General features: G+C 41.9%; 1 protein-coding gene and 1 long non-coding RNA gene across 2 annotated transcripts in view; one reads left to right on the top strand and one right to left on the bottom strand.

The window, feature by feature from the left end:
- The window catches only part of LOC146810990 (uncharacterized), a 711,140-nt gene that overhangs the window by 496,313 nt on the left and 191,772 nt on the right, over nt 1-23,055 (bottom strand). The window contains exon 2 of the long non-coding RNA XR_014966663.1: nt 22,298-22,435. This is a non-coding gene — a long non-coding RNA (uncharacterized LOC146810990). The remainder of the gene's footprint in view (nt 1-22,297; nt 22,436-23,055) is intronic.
- LOC146810991 (solute carrier family 22 member 4-like) overlaps nt 1-23,055 on the top strand; it is a 381,961-nt gene that overhangs the window by 342,699 nt on the left and 16,207 nt on the right. Inside the window, exon 9 of the mRNA XM_085618044.1 lies at nt 15,777-15,912. Coding sequence (XP_085474170.1) covers nt 15,777-15,912 — 136 coding nt within the window. The remainder of the gene's footprint in view (nt 1-15,776; nt 15,913-23,055) is intronic.

The raw sequence follows: 23,055 nt of genomic DNA, 5'->3' as shown, positions 1-23,055 counted from the left end.
TACTCCAATACCAATAACTACACACCCACTCTTTGACTTTTAGGTCTACATACATGTCCACTCACTCACCTGTACAGTTACTCATACTTACAGTCACTCTGTGCATTTATACACCTATATAGACACTCACACACCACCAATCATCCATTGAGGTACTGACACATCTAGTCAGTCATGCAAATAATTAATCACAGTCCAATTTACTAACCTATACAGTTAAACACACTCAAGTTCACTTACTCATAAAAATACTAACAAATTCTGTGTCTTCCTGCAGAAAAACAAACCGCACATGACACAGATATCCTTGCACTATGGCACATACAGCCACTCCCAAAATCACACACTCTCACATATAGATAGTTATATACTCTTACACACATTTACACTGCGTTTCAAATATGTAGTTACTGACACATGTACAACTGAGATATACATTCAATCACTAACACACTCATACATACACTCACCCAACCATACAGTCCATCACAGATGCACTCTTAAAACCATGCACCCACTGAATCACCCACTCACGCATCTAGTCACAGAGTCACACACACCCTACCCACACAAACACTCAGGCACCCATACAGATACTCAGACAACCAATCAATAACCCATATAGACACTCATATAGCTATTCACAAAACCATGCAGCCACTTATACACAACACACAGACACATACAGACATTCGCACAGTTTAGTCACTAGTCTGCAGTAAGATACATTTAATGACTCACTTATAGAGTCAGTTACACACCTAGAAAATCATCCATTCACACACTTGTACACCCACTTATTTTTCAACAGGCCTTTCCCTATATATATTAAACATATTAAAACTGTTCAGAAACACATACTCAATGGATGATGTCATCAGTGATGTCATCAGTGATGTCACTGACCATGTCATGAGTGATGTAATATGTGACGTCATCAGCAGTGCATTGCGGGGGCGAGAGTTATAGTTAGCTGAACTAACTATAACAGGGGAATTTCTAGGGTTTTGTACGAGGGAAATGTCCAGCTAACTATAACGCCCCTGAAACCTATGTTTTTTTCAGTGAATTTCTAAGGTTTTTTAAATGCTAATTCCTAACTATAACGTGCCTGAAACCTATGGTTTTTTCAGTGAATTTCAAAGGATTTTTAAATGCTAATTCCTATCAATAACTTATTTCTAAAGATATCATGAAAAGCATTCTTTTTTAAAAGTAGGGTGCACATTAGTTTTGTGGAAAAGCATCTTTGTGATTGGTTAAGAAAAAGCAGTTTCAACGTGGAGTACATATCATAGGATAAAATTTGCTCAGCTCAACCACACCTGCTACTTGCATTTGGAAGGCACTATTGGAACTTAAAACAATCGTGAACTTTTAACCTGCACGTGTCGTTAAATGTTCAAGAAAATGTTGCAAAAAAATATCGTTAAGTTTTAAAAAATGAATGAACTTTTAACCTGCACGTGTTGTAGAATGTTCTAGAAAGTGTGTTGATAGAATACGTTGCACTTCTGACTTCTATGTGTTGTTAAATATTTAAAAAACGGTTCATATGGAAAATTAAAAAGAATCCAATAGAGAAGTTTTGAAACCTAAAAGAATCAAGGAACTATTCTAATTTATTCTTTACATGTATGTATGTGTGCAGCAACAAAATTATAGACACAACAGCACCAGGAAGAGGAAGAAGCAGGGAGTGGGGGAGGGGGGAGATGGGCAGAATGGCACACATGCACAATTAAGTACAACACGCATATACACTAACAATGGCCAAAATGAAACACACCAACAAGGAGCACAAGTCACACAACCCACCAACATCACACCACTAAACGAGCATAGAAGTGAAAACCACGCTGCATTCATACAGGATGTGTACAAAGGCCAGTCGTTGGTGTTGTGGGATGTCTGCGACCGTGGTCATCATGGATGAGATGCCCAGCATGTGGCACATGGTCGAGTTCACTGTGTGTTATATTGCCAAACGGCTGCTCCTCCCTCCCACGAGCCCCCACACTTTTGTACGGTGTGCTGTTGTATCTCATGCACTCGTACATCACACCATTGTAATGCCTATTTGTGCATGTCCTGCTACATTCCAACTACACCATCACAGTGCCATTTGGAGGTGGTGCATGCCACTTTACAACATCGACTGCTACAGCTCTTGTAGCAGGCCACACCAGAACACAGAGACACACTTACCGTACTTCCTGTACACGGCCATGTCCGAGACACCCCGTTCCCCTTGCCGGATAGGCACACCCCTGCACTGACCTGTGAACCCCAGACCAGCACACGCCAGTTGTGCATGCAGGAGGATGCGTGCGTAGCTACACGTCCAGGCTCACTGCCAACGCTGAGGTGACAGCACACTGTGATGTTGCAGGGCTCGTGCCTATCATGCTAAGACAATGACCACAGGGACACACTTACTAAGATGTGGGTTTGGGGGGCATTGGCGGTCCTGGAGTTGTTGAGATGAGTCTTCTGGCCCTCATGGGTATCCCTGTATCATGCTCACTGACTCTATGGCACCTGTGGGTGTTCTGGTGTGGCTCTTGGCTGTGTTCCCTTTCATGGTGCAGGTAGTTGTTCTGCTTAACACCAGCAGAAAGCAGGTGTAAAATCCCTGGTGCTAACGTGTCTTATCGCCGGAATTTGTTTCGCATTGCAATTGGTGTGAAAGTTGTGATGTGATTTTTTTCGTGTGCAGAACAATATACGAACTGAGCAGTGTATCTCGTCAAGATCCAGCACCTGACGCACTATTCCCAATCAATATAAATACAATGAGATTTCATATTGATTTTGTGTGTACACTGTAAGTACAGCCAATACCTCAGTGCAATTCAATACAGGATTTTAGTATTTAGAATAAATTGGAAAGGTGCACCTTGTGTCTTTTTGCACGAGAACGGCTAGTCTCCATTTCATTATCGGCACTTTAACGTAAGTAAAGTTGAGATAAATCTAACACACTATTCAGAAGTTGGTGCAAACTGCAGATATCACCAGTATTCCAGTGATAAGTGCCCCAAAATTTAACACCATGGTGGACTCCATCAAATAACAGTAATAAGAACAAGAAAGAGTCACACAGCAGTTAAGAGAACAACCCAAAACTTTATTAATTTTTTTTTCAAACTTTCTTTTTTATAATCATAAATAAGTAAACGATAAACTATTTTCAAACTTTAGTTTTTTATTAACATATATATGAACGATAAACTAATAAACAAAATTTAACAACAATAATACAAAACAACAAGGCGGAACACTCCTGTGGACACCATGGATGTCGACGACAGACCTGGAAAATCAGAAAGATTGTTAAAAAAAACAACAACATGGTATTCTCAACAAAATACCACAAGAAACAAATCACAGATATATAAAATGCATACAGCTAACACATTTTTATAAGTTTAACTTACAAAAACTGTAAATGTTGCCGCTTTAAAATATTTACCGAATCTGAGGAAATATTTTTTGCAGAAGGCATCACGCCCACAACGTTTTTCTTCAGTGGTGAGGAAATATTTTACTTTTCCCAAGGGGCAAACAAAGACCAATGCCACCTTGATCATGCACAAGATTTTCAAAAGAGTTCTGTTACGAGGGGATCCTAACAAAAAATACTCATGCGGCACGGCAAGTATGATGAAACACCTAAGGACACTTCATCCGAACAATCTTGCACAAGAAGAGTGCAAACAGATGAGAAACACTCCTATTCTGTATCTGTAAAAAAGAATCACAAATAAATGTATATTAATAACTTTCAAAATTATACTATTCCATTACTGTACAAACACATTTTATATAAATACTGACTAAGAAACTATGTCCCTGAACCACAAGTGTGACGATGGTTAAAACACTACATGCATAGTGCTTCCTACTTTGAAGCAGTTCGTGCCCTAAAGCCTACCTCACTAAAACTCTACATGCTAACTGACTAAATGATTACAGTACTATAAGGAGACACACTGGGTGAGTGACAGGGTGTTTGCTAGAAGAGTATGAATACTAACTAGGGAATTGAAGGTGTGAAACACAACTTTGTAGGTGATTAGACGACTGCATCCATACTGGATTGGCATTTAAAGCAGTCCATGTGCTAAGGCCTGGCTCACTGCATGACTACTTGGGTACTGACTGATAATTAGAGTACAGCAAGGAGAGTGCCTAGGTGAATTTATAAGTGCTAGGCTTTTCGCACAGGGAATGGATTAGTACTTGGTACTGAATGGGTCACTAGAGGAGTGCAAAGGCAGTGACAAGTGCTGGACTGTATGGATACTGACTAGGAAATTGAAAGTGTGAAAGACAAGTGTCTAGGTGGTTAGAAGACTGCATGCATAGTGCATAGGGGTTTGAAGCAGTCCATGTGCTAAGGCCTGGCTCAGTGCATGAATACTTAGGCACTGAGTGAATGATTAGAGTACTGCAAAGATAGTATCTTGGTGAATTTATAAGTGTTTGGGTTTTAGCACAGTGAATGGATTAGTACATGGTGCTGAATGGGTCACTAGAGGACTGCAAAGGGAGTGACAGGGTGTTTCCTGGAAGTGTATGGATACTGACTGGAGAACTGAAGGTGTGAAAGGCAAGTGTGTAGGTGGTTAGACGACTGCCTGCATAGTGGATAGGGGTTTGAAGCAGTCCATATACTAAGGCTTGGGTCACTGGATCAGTACTTCGGTACTGACTGAATGACTAGAGTACTGCAAGGAGTGTGCCTGGGTGAATTTATAAGTGGTTGGGTTTTGGCGCAGTGAATGGATTAGTACATGATGCTGAATGGGTCACTAGAGGAGTGCAACGGGAGTGACAGGGTGTTTGCTGGAAGTGAATGGATACTGACTGGGGAATTGAAGGTGTGAAAGACAAGTGTGTAGGTGGTTAGAGGACTGCATGCATAGTGGATAGGGGTTTGAAGAAGTCCATGTGCTAAGACCTGGCTCAGTGCATGAATACTTAGGCAGTGACTGAATCATTAGAGTACTGGAAAGAGAGTGTCTTTGTGAATTTATAAGTGTTTGGGTGTTGGCACAGTGAATGGATTAGTACATGCTGTTGAATGGGTCTCTAGAGGACTGCAAAGGAAGTGACAGGGTGTTTCCTGGAAGTGTATGGATACTGACTAGGGAATTGAAGGTGTAAAAGACAAGTATATAGTATGTTAGAACACTACATGCATACTGCATAGACATTTGAAGCAATCTATTTGGTACTTGGAAACTGACTAAATAATCACACTACTTCTAGGACAGTGCTTAGGTAAAACTTTAAAATTTTCAGTTCTGCCACAGTGAACAGAATAGTACATGGTACTGCACCTTTGTGTCAAACCCTGACTCATTTTATCAATGCATAAGCAAAGACTACCTTCTAATGCTACTAAAACTTGACAACATGACAGGTTTTAAAAGAGTTATCTGCTAAAAAATACACAATGTTACCAAATGCTTCTCTCACAGTGCTTCCCAAATGCACACAGACTCACAGTGTGATTCTAGACAACAACCACTATACCTAGGAGTTTACCAAAAATCATTCACTACTGTGGAAGTGTAAGGGAACTGCACACAATCTTCATATTTCAGGACTGCACTTTTATGTCAAAGCCTGACTCATTTAATCAAAGCATAAGCAAAGACTGGCTTCTAATGCTACTAAAACTTGACAAAATGACCGGTTTTAAAACAGTTATCTGTCAGCAAATACACGATGTTACCAAATGCTTCTCTCACAATCCTTACCCAAATGCACACAGACTCACAGTGTGATTTTAGACGAGCAACACTATCCTAGGAGTTTACCAAAACTCATTCACTAGTCTGGAAGAGTTAATGGTACTGCACACAATCTACATATTTCACGACTGCAATTTACTGTCAATGCCTGACTCATTTAATGAAAGCATAAGCCATAACTGTCTTCTAATGCTACTAAAACTTGACAACATGACATGTTTTAAAACAGTTATCTGTCAGCAAATATAAGATTTTCCAAACACTTCTCTCACAGTCGTTCCCAAATGCACACAGACTCAGTGTGATTCTAGACAAACAACACTATCCCTAGCAGCTTACCAAAACTCATTCACTACAGTGGAAGTGGTAAGGGAACTGCACACAATCTTCATATTTCAGGACTGCACTTTTTTGTCAATGCCTGACTCATTTAATCAACGCATAAGCAATGACTGGCTTCTAATGCTACTAAAACTTGACAACATAACAGGTTTTAAAATAGTTATCTGTCAGCAAATACACGATGTTACCAAATGCTTCTCTCACAGTGGTTCCCAAATGCACACAGACTCACTGTGTGATTCTAGACAACAACCACTATACCTAGGAGTTTACCAAAAATCATTCTCAACTGTGAAAGTGGTAAGGGAACTGCACACAATCTTCATATTTCAGGACTGCACTTTTGTGTCAAATCCTGACACATTTAATCAAAGCATAAGCAAAGACTGGTTTCTAATGCTACTAAAACTTGACAACATGACCAGTTTTAAAACAGTTATCAGTCAGCAAATACACGATGTTATCAAATGCTTCTCTCACAATCCTTACCCAAATGCACACAGACTCACAGTGTGATTTTAGACAATCAACACTATCCTAGGAGTTTACCGATACTCATTCACTAGTCTAGAAGAGTTAATGGTACTGAACACAATCTACATATTTAAGTACAGCACATCAGTGTCAAAGCATGACTCATTTAATCAACGCATAAGCAAAGACTGGATTCTAATGCTACTAAAACTTCACAACATGACAAGTTAAAACAGTTATCTGTCAGCAAATACACGATGTTACCAAATGCTTCTCTCACAGTGGTTCTCAAATGCACACAGACTCACTGTGTGATTCTAGACAAACAACACTATCCCTTGCACTATACCAAAACACATTTCTTCATCTAGAAGTAGTACTACATTTTAGTATAGAAACATAACATAACTCATTTCACAAATTCATAAACAATGACTGGTTTCTAATTCTACCAAAATATAAAAACAACACAGTTATCTGTCTGCAAACACATCAAAAACACAAATGCTTATCACAAAATGGTTTCTACATGCAACTGTCAATAAGATTGTAGAGAAAAAAAAGTACTCCCTACACTTTAGCAGGAGAAATACATTAGTCTGATTAAAATCAAAATAGTCTACATACATCCCCTCACAATTAAATAACTCATCTTTCAAGTTCTTTTGTAGATTAAGAAGTATATCAGTCACTCCCCATATTTTCTTTTACAGAATCTCTGCACTGTGCACCTCTCAGCAAAAACAAAGAATGGAAAAGTTTCCCTTTCATTTTCCACACATATACATGTAAACATCAAATCACAATCCTTCACACATAAACTCAAAAGGAAACACACATTTCTATTGGTTAAACATTTCAACCCTTTCCAACTGAAATACATTTCAACCCCTCCCCCAATCTGCCTTCTGCCTGTTACCATAGAAACAGCTCATGGAACACTGCACTGAGCTCACAGGTCACAAGTTCAGCACACAATGTTACTAAACAAGACAGGAAGTGTGCTTGACTTTTCAACATATGAGCTTATCATATATAATGTTCCTTACAATCTGTTTTTGTTAACCAATAAGAATCATACCTTTAAAACACAGAAATATACACCCTACCTTTCAGTGTAGAAAGTAGTCATACAACCAATGATTTCTTGTCTTTTTTCAAAAAACATTGCAGTGGATCCGCGCACCCAACGCGTGAGAATCCGTGCACCCAACGCGATAGGATGCGCGTACCGTGCGTGCATTTCGCCGTTTATTTTTTTTTTTAAAAAGGGGGCCCCACGGGGTCCTTCTGGGACCCCCTAAGCACCTCTAGAGGGTCAGAGTATTTCCACTCTGCCCCCTTTATATGTTTTACACACTTATTCCCCTTGCTTCTTCAGCCTCGCTTCTACCGAGGCAGAAAATGGCCGCCAACAGTTCCTGGTTTCGAATGTAGAGAGACACTCGACAGCCAATTAGCATTCAGCGCGCGATCGGGAGGGTGCGCGCTCGGTTCGGGGAGGGTGCGCTTACGGTGCGTGTAGGGTGTGCGGATCCTCAGCAGCCATAGCTATTTATGTACTTTTAACTCTAATTTTCTCAGGAACTACTGAACGGATTCACACCATATATGCAAAAGACACGAGTCCGAACTGAGGACTACCTCTTTGCCAAATTTGGTGTCATTCCGTTCAGCGGTTCGGGCTGTAGCTGCAACAACAGATCCTATGGGAAATTGCATGGGGAAAACGCGGTTTGGGTCCCCCCCTTTTTTCTCAGCCCCCGCTTGATGAATCACCACGAAACTTTCAGGGTAGGAGCGGAGAGGAGCTGGCCAAAAGTTTGGAAAATTTCGCGAGGATTCATCGCCAGACTTATTGGGAATAGAATGTTGCGGATTTCCTATGGAAAATAGGTCCTAACTACATCTACCTACTGGCGACCGCCAGTAGGTAATATAGATATATATATATATATATATATATATATATATATATATATATATATATATATATATATATATATATATATATATATATAGTATCCCAATGAGCCCGTAGCTTTCAGGAGTCACTCAACAGCTCGCCTCTGCCTCGGCATCTTGAATGTCAATTAGTGAGCCCTACGCGTTTCAAGGCCACCCGCCTCTCGTCAGGGGCTGGCTTTCATTACTGGCGCCTGAACACTCGCCTTAATTTATGCATACTTGATTGATTGATGGCCCCCAGTGGGCCACGCTTTGTGTGCCGAACTGTATGCAGGGACATTTAGTCCCAGAAGAGAAAATTAAATACCCACAGTGGGCTCCAGGCAGCGAGTTTATGTAAAAGCATTTCCTTGCTTTAGTAGGAATCAAGATTAGTCGAGGCAATGTCCTTTGTAGTTCTGACTTGCTGTGCTGCTCGGATGGATATAGTTCCCAGCCGCAGCCTCTACACTTCAGATGATGCTCTCCTGCGCGGCCCGCATTCAAGATGCGGAGGCAGAGGCAAGCTGTTGAGTGACTCCTGAAAGCTACGGGCTCATTGGGATACAAAATATTGGTGCGGTTGTTCGGCCACACAGGAGAGCACCCTCTGAAGTGTAGAGGCTGCGGCTTCATGTAGAGAGTACATCAATAAATAACTAGTATAATATTATTGAATCCTTAAAATCAGTATGCAGCACATACGTTGGCCGTAGAATGGCAGCGGTAATGTTCCATCTTGAGCAATCATGTGGACAGTGCAGAGCATCTCAATATTACATCATCAAGGCCTATAGAGTACTGAATATTACAATAATCTTCAGACCTTGCAACCAAAGATAAATAAAATAATAATCATTGTATCCTTATACTTTCTAGAATCATAAAGTGCTGTGTGTCTCAGGGTGTCGATATTAAACAATGGGGTAAGCCAGTAATGTGCATAACCTGGGGATCAGTACGTTAAACGAGCAGTGGTTCTGCCACAAAATTAAATCGACTAAAATGAACTATTTTTCTGAACCCGCATCCCCCCTGAGGATGGGATTTCAATAAATGACGAAGACCCCATGATAATGTTTCTTTATTTACACTAAATCCCTAAGGGGTCGAAACGTCAACGTATATTTACGAGCATTATAGCCCATCTCGACCATCACACTTTAAAAGGAGAAATTCTTGGTCTTGTTGAAGAGCGTATTCTCTATGAATTTCACACTGTGCCTAAATGTATTATTGTGTTATATGTATTATTGGTTATGTTTCAACTGTGTAGTGATGTATATGTAAAACACCTTTGTTTCACTTTCCTTGTGTTTCCCCCATGCAAGAAGTAGAATTGCATGATTTATATCTTTGTGTGTATATGTCCTGTTCTTTATTCAAATATGATTTTTTCGTATAAACTTTAAACACATTTCAAATCGTACAATTAGTGTATCTCAGGGCATCAGTATTCCTGTGTAAAAAAAAAAAAAAAAATTCTGTTGGATTGTAATCATGTCAGACATGGCTACACTAGCGATTCAATTATAGCTGGAACCTCATGTACAGCCTGAACGTCTGACGCCTAAACCAAACACTCTGCAAAAATCTGCTCACAGCAGATACAATGAGTGGTGTGGTGTCAGATCTTAGTATCCTCAGTGCCACCCTGTATTGTCTAATTCCCAAACTAAAACAAATGGGGCAAATCTATTTCTTGCAGTGAGAAAAATATTCAATACAGCAAAAGAGAATGTGTTCCACTGTCTCCAGGGCGTAGCCACAGGCTGGGCATGCAATTGTAGTTGGGTTCGTTTCTCATACATTAAATGACCTTAAAGGTAAAGAGCCAAATCCGAATCTCACATAGAGACTGTTCGCCAAGGGTGGTGAGATCTGGTCATTAAAAAGCTCAAGCTCTGCAAATGGTTTAATGTTTAAAAACACAGTAGTCAGGGGCCCGCTGATCTTTTAGTCGCATACCGTTCTCATACATATGCCCAGTACTTGGCTTTCACGATGGCAATATTCTTCTTGCTAATACGTTCCGGGCTTTCCCACAGATGAGTCATCCCCAGCAAACTGCACCAGAATTCTACATGGCGAAACCAGGGGATCCATTCCGTACCACTTAGATTCAAGACTTATTTCACAGATTCACAATATTGACCTATCTCTGGAGTGGTCCAAATATGTAGCCAATAAGTAAGTGGTTTAATTGCGGCCACGTCGCCAATTCTCTTCATCTCGAGTTCAAAGAACAGTGGAGTCAGCGGAGTGCTATTTGGGACAGGTATCAGTGCCCTAGCAAATGTATTTTCACTCACCACTAGCTTGTGCAGGTCGCCATGCCCCGAGCTCTGCAGCATAAAGTGCAACATTTTGAGCTTTCATTTTATAGATCTGCAAAGCAGGAGTAATTGACCTATACCAAGACTGCTTGTGAAAGTGCAGTATGGATTTGGACTTGTAGCATAGAATTAGTTGACTTTTATCTTCTTGGAGATCTCAGCACAGAGTTTGTTAATCTTACACCCAGGTACTCAAATTGTGACACCCTCTCAAGTGGTTTCCCCATTATCTTTACTGTTCTGCATTTCCCCTTAGTCTTGCCAAACACCACATATTTTGTCTTTTCCACGTTCAATTCCAGGCCCCTGGTCTCACAGAATCACAAAAATGTGTCACTTAGCAATTGGGGCCCTGGATAGAAGTAATGAGTCGTCAGCGAGCAGCAGGATCAGTACCTTCCTCCTATTCAACATTGGAGAATCATTCTCACAATCCTGCAGTTCGTTGACCACTCCATTTACATAACGGGAAAGCAGCGTGGGCACAAGGACAAGCCTTGACGTGCCCCTCGCCAGATAGGGATTTTAGTAGTTAATTCACCGGATCTCCCCCACAGGACCTGCGTGTAGTTGTCCTTCTGCATCCTTACAAGCAGGTTCACTAGTTGCTCCGGAGCTCCCATTTCTTTTAAAACTAGTCAGAGGAGTTCCCGTGGTACCAAGTCAAAGGCGGCACGGAGGTCAACAAAGGTTACATAAAATGTTTGCTCTTTTACTTGCATGTATTTCCAGATAAGTAGGATGAGCCTAAACACCTGATCACATGTGCTAGTTTTGGTGTGAAAGCCTGCTTGGTGAGGTGAGAAGATCTAATTTTCATTCATGCAAATTAATAATTTATCCAAAACTTGTATGGAATTAATTTTTTTTTTTGCATGTTATCTAGCAGGCTAATCGGTCTATAGTTAGATGGGGTACAGGCGTCGCCTTTTTTGACTATCGTTATTATTTCCGCCCTTCTCCAGGTCTCGGGTAATTTCCCCCCCATCGGCAACTGCATTAGACACAAGATTTAGGTAAGGGGCCCAGACAAGCAGTTCAGATTTATACAAGTCGCCCGGTATCCTGTCGGGCTTTTGCTGGTTTCATCCTCTCTATAGCTCTGGGAGTGTCATCCAGGCTAAAGGGAGGTCCCTCACTATCGGCCCCTTCCTTATTTCACTGGATACGCAATCAGGCAAGTTATCACTTCCACCCGCACAGGGGATTACTTCCCTCTTTTCATATAGTGAGGTGAAGTGGTCAACCCACTTCTCAGGTTGGATAAAGTAATCCGGTGTGGTTACCCCTTCTAAGCTCCCGTGAGATATAATGTGCCAGAATATTCGGTTATCGTCACACCTTGCAGCGTTCAGCAAATCCTGCCAATTCTGATCAGCCGAGACACGTTTAGCTTTCTCTAATGCTGTTTTATACCTATTACTTAATTGGGCGATAACTGTTCGTTTGCCCCCACAAATTGCTGTTTTTAAATTAAGTTTTGCCTGTTTACAATCACGGTTGTACCGAGCACTGTTCTTTCCCACCCTTACTTTCTTTCTAGCGGGTTGTGTTAAGAACATAACTTTCAGCTCCTTAAAGAACCCTTGACGAGCAGTTATTATTTGGTCAGGCAATAATGCAGCTGTGTTTGAGGCTGGAAAGATGTCGCATAAACAAATCATATATATCTCTGAATTATAAAAAGATGTTGACATCATTTATCAAACTTTCCATAAACCCTATTCTTAATGTTCTATTGGGCACTTATATCACGTATTTTCTTTCTACCTTCATACGTAACTCCACGAGTGATATTTAATTACGCAACCAATTGATTTCTTAGAGGACCCTGCACCTGCTTGTTGCAAGAGAGGCTTCAGATTCTTGCTTCTCAGATCTTGAACAGAAGGACATAAACAAAGGATGTGTTCTACTGTTTCAGGAGATACCTTACTCAACCAGTATTGTCTGTTATTGTCGCCACTCTTCTTCCAAGACCCTTCAAACTGAAACAGTGAAATATAAAAAAGCCTGCATACAAAGGCTTATTTTACCCATGTGGTTAGATTAGAATCTAGGTAAGGTTGTCTCTTATTTGTAAAAGTTGAATATGTATAATGAGAATGCTTTAATCTCGTTATAGTCAGTAAATCATCTTCTTTGTGATCAACAGTTTATGGGCCATTTTAGGGATTTTCTTAGTGTTTTTGTTTGTATTCTATCATCTCCCTCTCACTCCATCCCCTCTCTCCTTTTCATTCTCTTCCCATTTCTCCTATCCTTCTGCTGTTCTTCTAATTTCATCTCCATCACCCCTTTTTCTCATTTTGTCTTTCCTTTACTTGTGTGCGTTTACTCCTTTCATTAGCTCCCTTTTCTCATCTCCTTCTCTCCGTATTTTCCATGTTTTATTCTCTCATGTTCTCCTTTGCTCCTTTCTTTCTTTCTTTTCTTTCTTTCTCTCCCCTTTCTTTTTTGCCTGCCCTTATTATTTTTCCTTTAATTCTCTCCATCTCTTTTTATGCCTTTCTTCCCTGACTTCTTCTCTTATTTTCTTTTCTTCTTTCCTTTCACCCTTCCTCCTCTCATTCTCTTCTTTCCCTTGTTTCCCTTTTCTCATTCGTTCTCTACTTTTTCTCCTTTCTTTCTCGCATCCCCATTACTTCTCCCCTACCCTGCTTCTGTCCTTTTTCTTTCCCTTCTTTATTTTCTTTTTTCCTTTCTCTTTCCACTTTCTTACTTCTCCCTTTCTTACGTCAGTGTTTAAGTTTCTTGGTCTTTATTTCCCCAGCACTCACATGCACCAGATGCATCTTGTGATTACATGAGAAATGCCCTATGATGCATCTAATTATCGTGCTTGCAGCATTAAACTGGAAAATAAATGAAGACAGTTTAAAAGAAAAAAGTTGCTTGCCCTTTATGCACTCTGATATAATCCATGCATTCTGGAGTAGCTTGGGGTGTTTTTCATTGATCCGCAGTGGCTCTTGTTACTGGAATGGATGGAGACCCTGTCGCAGGGGTGTGTGCCAGAAATCAGGGAACAGCTGAAGAAGGGAGTTAGGCACCGAAGCGCCCTGGGCATGGGGGTAGGCTCTGATCTTTGACGGCTGAAAGGTGCGGATGGTTCACAGATGGGGTAGGATGTTGACTACTGGAATGAGTCTTGAGTATTTTGTAACGAAGTTTGAGACCGGTGATGAGTGGGACTAGGCTGTGGGAGGTCTGAGTGACTAACGCCGGAGACTGGCACAGCCTGCCACCCTTCAGGCTCCAGACCCACTCTCAGACCCTCACATGTATTCATAGACATTTAATTTCACCGCCTGATTTATCGAATAGAATGTGTACTCTAAATTAGCCATTGTGTAGCACATTACACGCAACAATTGGATGCAAAGTTCCCATGAGTGTATGTGTGTAAGTGTAATTTGCGAATTGAAAAAGCTGAAGGATTTGCACAGCGGCAGCTCCTATGCTGTGGCAGAGGAGTGTCGCCCCCTTCACCCCCTGCAGCTGAGGGAAAAGGGGAAAATAAAATGATAATAAATTGGTTTTATTATCATTTTATGTTTCCTGTTTTCCTCTAGAGCCAGCCAAGTCAGGACAGGGCGGGCCCATGACGACAGCAGGGTGGGGGGGCTGGGGGGAGGGTAGTGCACATTGTAAGTGCACATGACGGTTTGGCCAGCAGTCTAAGGCCGGTCAAACCGTCATGCACATTTGGGTTTCTTCAACCCTAGTGTGTTGCACAGCCGGGCTGGAGAAGCAACATAGACTCCCAGGCACTGTCTAAGCGGCAAACCAAGCCGCTCAGACCAATCCTGCCGCTGATCTCATGCTATTGAGAGCAGCACCGGGATTGGGTGGGGAGCCTGTGCCAGTGTCCCCGGGACTCCTGGGACAACATCAGGAGAGTAGAGGAGCACTGAGGCGGCCGGCAGCGTCAGAACAGGTATGTTTAAAACAAAATTATAATTATTTCCCTAATCGCGTCCCGTTCTCCACCTACCCCCTTTACCCGCCCGCCCGCTTGAGGTTTGCGGCAGAGGCCACTGGTCTTGCATTGGGACCAGATAACAATTCAGAAAGTCAGAAGCAACTTCATATGTGAAGATATAATCTTGGTGTGCAGGACGCATGTAATGTATTAATAACGTCTGAGCGTCATGCGTGAACCCACTTGTGTAGTCATCAGCTTCCTTAGTAGAGGGTCGGAGGAATATTTAGGGAAACCTCTTACAAATGAGCGACTTGGACAGTGCAAAGTCTTTTTCACGTGGAAGGTACATACACTAATATGACTGACCTCTGGAATTTGTAATTATTTGTCAAATACTCCTGGAGATTTTGAGAATCAGGTAACCAGTCCTACATCTCTGCAACGCACAGGAATGCGGTGCACATTCCTGCATTTGTAACTAACTATCTTTCAAAATCCGACCTCTGTGTCACAAAGAATATTCTACACAAAGTGATGTTTGTGTTTGGGTAACCCTACACAACAAGGCCGGTGAACAGGAACATGTTCACTCAAGCCAGTTTCCATAAAGCAGATATTTCTGCCATTGTTAATTAACAGATATGCTAATTTATCCTTGCACATTAAAATGCAAATTCATTTATGTTCCTAATGGACAACGCCCATTGTGAATGAGAACAAAACATGTGCAAGAAAAAGGTCCGAAGTATAGAGTTATTTTAAAGTTTTGGAGAGTATTAATCTAAGATCATGAGGCAATAAAGCGAAATGATACTGGGCACGAAAGTTGATGCATCAATTCAGCATAGCTGCCACATACAAAAGCGAGCAAAGAGTGGACGCTCATGGTTTCTGCTCACACTTGCTTGTGAGGGAGTTCAGTTGGCTGACTTGTGACTACCATTTATGGTTCAACCTAATCTTTTTGTGTTTTTTCTCCTCTAGGCGCCTATCATAGGGTACTACCTTACATGATAATGGGGAGCCTGACGGTGGCAATGGCGCTTCTCATCCTGCTTCTCCCAGAAAGCTTTGGAAAGCCTCTCCCGGAGACAATTGAGCAAACACAGAGTGTTAGACTGTAAGTGGATTGCGTAAAACCTCCTTAGTGCTGTTGCACGTGTATGAACTCGGTTTGATAGCATGCCTCTTAGCATCTCGCTAGATAATAATCCACTTGGATCCATTGAACTAATTGTGCAGAGTTGCCAGAATTTGTGCAGGTTTCGAAATGATGATGCTATTGAGTACTTGGCGCGAGACCACAAGTAACGTCTACAGTGGTAAGACTTCTCGACTAGATAACTCACAGTTTTGCAGTGTCTAGCTTAGTAAGTTTGACAGGCTGTTAAGAAAATGAATGAGCTATAAAGATGAGCCGGTCAAAGGAGATCACGTGCAGTGGTGCTTGCTAATATTGCCACTCCCAAAACCAAAGCGATACCAAAGGGGATGATGGACGGAGCGTTTGAGCTAATCAAACACTCACCCCCAGTCAACTGATCTGGGTTTAATCCATCATCATTCTTTAGCTCACTCCACCACCCCAGTTCAGACATGGCCATATGCAAATCAGTCTGACCCTGTGCCTCATGGGAACAGTCCAGCCCGCCAAGCCGTGTCTTCCCTGGACCGTAAACAAGCATCCTGGGACCGGTTTCGGGTTCATAACCCTCATCAGCCAGGCTATCTTGAATCCAGTGGCAAAGTGAGCAAGGGACCCACGTCTTGGCATACCCGGCCAACTTAGGGCGAACAAAGTGATACCAAAGGGGATGATGGACTGAGCGTTTGAGCTAATCAAACACTCACCCCCAGTCAACTGATCTGAGTTTAATCCATCATCATTCTTTAGCTCACTCCACCACCCCAGTCTAGACATGGCCTTATGCAAATCAGTCTGACCCTGTGCCTCATGGGAACAGTCCAGCCCGAACTGCCAAGCCATGTCTTCCCTGGACCGGAAACAAGCATCCAAAAAACGATGGATTTAGGCCCAGATCTCTGTACTGGGGTGAATGTATGACATTGTTCTCCATTCTGTCCATCAACTTTTGTTTTTGCGTTTGTCACTCCCAAAACCAGGCATGGCGCTGAGTACTCCAGGCCTGATATTTGGCAGTCCCATCATCATTCAATTCCTCTTATCAAGACTTTTTAAATTTATCAGCAGATGTAATTGGTACTGGAATTCTTTCACTCACTCCAGTCTATGCCCCTCCACTAAACACCCCCTTAACTCTGCACAACTCAAAGCTATGCTATTCCAATTTATGCAACTCCACTCTATGCCACTATACGCTATGCTATTCCACTCTATAGCACTTCATTATATGCAGCTCCCGTCTACACTTCTCCATTCTCTGTCACTCCACTATATGCCACTCCAATCTACGACACTCAACTGTACGCTATTACACTCTACACCACTCTACTCCACGCCAACCCACTCTTATTTACACCACTATGCTACTCCACTCAATGCTATTCCACTGTGTGACACACCACTCAACACTATGCCATTATATGCTACTCTACACCACTCCATTATTTGCTACTACACTCAACACCATTCCACTCTACACCACTCAATGCTGCTCCACTTTATGCTACTCCTACAGCACTCCACTCCTCAACACTTCACTCTAAGCTATTCCACTCACGAGGCTCCACGCCACTCCACTCTACCCTATTACACTCCAAGCCACTAGACTCTACCCCTCTTCACTCTACAACACGCCTCTCTATGCTATTCCACTCTACGGCCCTCTACTATATGCCACACAAATCTACAACACTCAACTGTACGCTATTATACTCTACACCACTCCACTCTAAGCCACTCTAATATATGCCACTTCTCTCCACGCTATCACACTGTATGAGACTCCACTCTACACTATTTCACTATATGCTACTACCCTGCCTGCCACTCCTACAACACTCCACTCTACACCACTGCACTCTAGGCTATTCCACTCACCCCACTCCACCCTACCCTGTTACACTGTAAGCCACTAGACTGGATCCCACTTCACTCTACAACACTGCACTCTACGCTATTCTACTTTACGCCAGTCTAATCCACAACACTCTAATCTACAAAACTCTAGTGTACGCCACTCCACTGTATGCTATTCCACTCTACTCCACTCCACTTTACACCACTCCACTGTACGCTATTCCACTGTATGCCAATACACTGTACCTCACTCCACTCTATGCCACTCCACTGCACTCTACACCACTCTAAGGTACACTAATCCCCCCTATGCTATTCCAGTCTACTCCACTCCACTGTACACCACTACACTCTATTGCACTCCATTCTATGCTATTCCACTATATGCAACTCTAGTCTACACCACTTTACTCAATGCTACTTCACTCAATGCAACTCTACGCCCCTCCACTGTCACACCACTCTACTGTACGCTATCCCACTGTACGCCACTCCACTCTGTGCCACTCCACCCTACTCCACTCTTGGCCATTCAACTTTACACGATTCCACAGTACACCACTCCACGCCACTCAATTTTTTAGCACCCCTCTGTACAGCACTCTGCTCTACAATACTCCACTCTATGATAGTCCACTGTATGTAACTCCACACTACGGTATTCCACTCTACGTCACTCAACTGAATGCTATTCCACTGTATGTCACTCTACCCTATACCACTCCATTGTAGGCTATTTGACTCTACGCCACTCCACTGTAACCCACTCCACTCCGCTGCAATACTTAACTGTACGCAGTTGCACTCTATGCCACGCCACTATACGATATTCCACTCTATGCCACTCCACTCTACCCCACTCCACTGTACGCTGTTCCACTCTATACCATGCCACTCTGCTCAACGCTATTCCACTGTTTGCCATTCCACTCTGCTTCACTCCCCTGCAAACCACTCTAGTGTATGCTATTCCACTGAAAGCCACTCCACTCTACGCTACTCCACTCTACATCTGTAGACTGTATGCTATTCCACTCTTCGCCACTACACTCTACACCACTCCAGTCAACGCCACTCCACTGTAGGCCACTTCACTCTATGCCACTCCACTCTACGCTGTTGCACTGTACGGAGCTCCACTTTACGCCACTCTACTTTATGCTGTCCACTCTTTTCTACGCCACTCCACTTGCTGCTTTTCCACTATATGGTACTACACTCTATTCCACTCTACTCTACATTACTCCGCTCTATGCCACTTCACTCTACCCTATACCTGTGTATGCCACTCCACTCAGCTCCACTCTACGCCACTCCGCTTAACCAAAAAGGTACTTCGCTTAATGACAGTCTCCACTCTATCACACTATAGTCCACTCTATAGCACTCTACTGCACAAACATTTACTCCCAGTTAAGGCATGTCTACAGCACTCTACTTTATTCTATGCTACTGTACGACACTCTACAACACTGTAAGTAACTTTCTCTATACTGCTCAACCACACTTTACTGTATTCTACTCTGAGACTGTACTCCACTGTACTCCTCTGTATTCCACTACAGCACTGTATTCCTCTCTACTGTACAAAAGTAATTTCCACTCCACTCTGTCACATTGTACCAGACACTATTCTACACCACACCACACCACTCCACTTTACAATACTATAATCTACTATGTGGCCCTCCACTCTAAGGCACTACCTGATACTGCAACACACCAGTCTACTCCACTGAACAACACACCACTCTGCAACACTTTACGCTACTGTATGCTGTGCCAATTCACTCTACTTAACTGCACACCTCTCTGCTCTTCAACCCCTAATCCACTCTATGCTATGTCACTCCACTGGACACCATTCAACTCTACTCAACTTCGCAACACTTTATCCCTCTCTATGCCACTGTACGATAGTCCACTCTACACCACTCCACTGTACCACACTCTAATCCACTCTATGGAATGCCAGTGTACAAAACTCTACTACACTCTGCGCCACTGTACTTCACTGTATTCCACTCTATGTCCTTATACTACCCTCTACAATTCTCTTCTCCACTCTATGGCTATACACTCCACTGTACTATACTCGACTCCACTATACAACACAGCACTCTACTGTACTATACAACACGCCACTCACATTTATGACCGTTTACTCAACACTGTGCTAGGCCTCTCCACTCACTCCACACTCTACTGTACTACATGTCACTCCACTCTATCACATTTTACTCCACTGCACGCTACGCCATTTTACTCCTTACATTTATAATTTACTCAACTCCTTAAAATTATTTTATCTCTCGCACCTCCATATACAGTGTATAGAACTTGGTAGCCACACTACATTAACTATAACTCACCACTCTACCATACACTGTGATCTCACAAATAATGTAATTTGCAATGCCATGAGTGGTGTTGTAAATGCTAGCATTTTAGATGCAGGGCATCCAGAAGGCATGAGTTATAGTTCATGTAGTGTGGCCACTAAGTTCAATACACTGTGTATTGAGGTGCATGAGTTAGCATACATTTTAAATGTAAGGTGCAACTGAACTTTACAATCTGTAACATTTGTGTAGTTTAAGTTTTTTTCTGTATAAATAATATATAAAGTTTACCTAACTATAACAAAGGATTAACCTTTTTAAAAAAAAATATTTTTATTGGATAAAATTCCTATCTCTGGTCACCCTAACTATAACCACTCTTTACAGAGTGTTGGTAGCCACTCTGTAGTTATAGTTAGGGTGACCAGAGATAGGGATTTTTCAGATTTTTGTCCATTAAGAACTTTGCACCCATTTGACCAATGTCAGCGAAACTTTGCAGGCCTGCTGCCTCTATTTCATTGTCAGAGTACTGAAAGTTCTGCAGCGTTTGATTAAGGGGGTACAAAGAAAAAAGGGGGTCCGAAAACAGGCGCAAAATACAATGCATTTTTCATAGACTTTTGTATTTTGCATAGTGCGAAAACCTTCAGTCAGAGTTTTACCAAAATCAGCAGGAGTATATATTGTGCTGCACTGATAATTCTGTGAGGTACGGCAGGTAAGTATAAGTATTTTTATACACTGTAAGTGGATTAAACGTGGGTATATCGGTGGCCGCAGTAATACCGCTGTACTACCAGGGTATATAGCAATGACAAGTCATTTGCTGATTGGCCAATGACTGTCTTTACAAAAGCTAAAGTCAGCCATGCTGTTATGCCTTACAATGTAGGTAACATTACATTTGGTATTTTCCCCATACCTATTACCACTTTAGTAAAGTGGTAATAGGTAGGGAAAAATATTTATAATTTATACATCTTTTTTTAAAACATACAGAGTACAGTTGTACAAAAAAAAGAAAAAAAATGTAAATTGGAAATACACTATAAGACACTTTAATTGATAAATATAGTGTACTAAAGTGCATTTTCCAATTTTAACATATTTAAAATATGCAGAAAAAAATGTAAAGTGAAACACAAAGAAGTGCAAAAGATGACCACACTACTTTAAAGATGTTGTTCCTATAGAGAGCTAGAAATATAAAGAGAAATTTATAAACAAAAATGGAAACTATACAAATTTCTTTTTAGTGGTACTGCAGTAGTACCGCACTACTCCATATTTTTTAAAACAAATATATAGAAATGTATAAATATTTTGCACTACCTATTACTTCTTTACTAACGTGTGAATAGGTAGGGCAAAAACACCTAACCTAATACCTACATTGAAAGGCGTAACGCACAACACGTCCAAAGTGTACCTAAAAACAACATGCCTGCCTTTAACTTTTGTAAAGGCAGTCATCAGCCAGTCACCTACGTACTGTGGTAGTACAGTGAAATACACCCACATTTCGCTAAAATAAAGCGCAAACATCTCTCACAAAGTATAAATAAATAATAGCTTATTAGATAGTTGCACTATCCTGCTCTACCCAGAATAATCCTCTGCACACCATAATATGTAATCCTGCCAAGTTTTAACACAGTCCGAATGATGGCTTCCCTGATACGCAGATTATAACAGTGAATGTAAAATACATTTGATTTAAGCACATTTTAGAATTCTCCCAACATTTGCATATTAGAAAATATCTTTTGGAGATTTAACATTGCAAACACAGGAAGGTGATAAACGGAGTGCTGAAACATTTCCAACATTCACCCCCAGTCAAGGGATCTGAGTTAAATCCATTGTTCCTTTGCTCACCATGCCACCCCAGTTTGGACCCAGCCATATGCAGATCAGCCTTGAACCTGCTCCCCACGGGAACAGTCCAGCCGGAACTGCCAGGCCAGGTCCTCTTGGGACTGGAAAACAACCACCCTGGGACCGGTTTCGGGGTATTACCCCTCATCAGCCAGGCTAGCTTGAATTCAGTGGCACTGCGAGCAAGGGAACCATGTCTGGGCTTACCCTTGGCCAATTAGGGCGAACATAGCAAACACAACAAGATATATATGGAGTGCTGAAACTTTTTAAACACTCACCCACAGTCAAGAGGTCTGGGTTAAATTCATCATTCTTTTTCTCACATGCCACCCCAGTTTAGACCCAGCCATATGCAAATCAGTCTTGACCCTGCTCTCCATGGGAACAGTCCAGCCCAAACTGCCAGCAGGTCTTCCCTGGAACGGCAAAAAGCATCATGGGACCACTTTAGGGGTATCACTCATCATCAGCCAGCCTAGCTTGAATCCAGTGGCACTGTGAGCAAAGGACCCACATCTGGGCATACCCTTGGCCTTTTAGGGCACACATAACAAACACAACAAGACGATGGATTTGGTACTCTCATGGGGAGCAGGGTCAATACTGATTTGCATATGACTGGGTCCAAACTGTGCTGGCATAGTGAGCAAAACCGAGATCACTTGACTAGGGGTAAGTGTCTGAAATGTTTCAGCACTCCGTCCATCATCTTGTTGTGTTTGCGGAGATTTAACCTTTACATCTTTTCTCACATATTAACTATACATATTATTTCAGTTACACACTCCACTTTACCCCACTTCACCATACAACTGTTCACTTTATGCCACTCAACTGTACTCTATTTAGAGTATTGTACTCCAGTCTATATCACTACAATATATGTCACTACATTCTACGCTAATCCACTGTACGTTACTCTATTCTACTCCACCCAACTCCACTGTACTCCTTATCAATTTACACCACTATACTGTATTGTATTATACTGTTTCCGCACTGTGTTCTAATTTACTTTCGTGTATGACAGTTTATT

The sequence above is a fragment of the Triturus cristatus genome, chromosome 7, assembly GCF_964204655.1.
Source record: "Triturus cristatus chromosome 7, aTriCri1.1, whole genome shotgun sequence".
Lineage (NCBI taxonomy): Eukaryota > Metazoa > Chordata > Amphibia > Caudata > Salamandridae > Triturus > Triturus cristatus.
The sequence above is the reverse complement of the archived record's forward strand: the minus strand, read 5'-3'. Positions and strand labels throughout refer to the sequence as shown.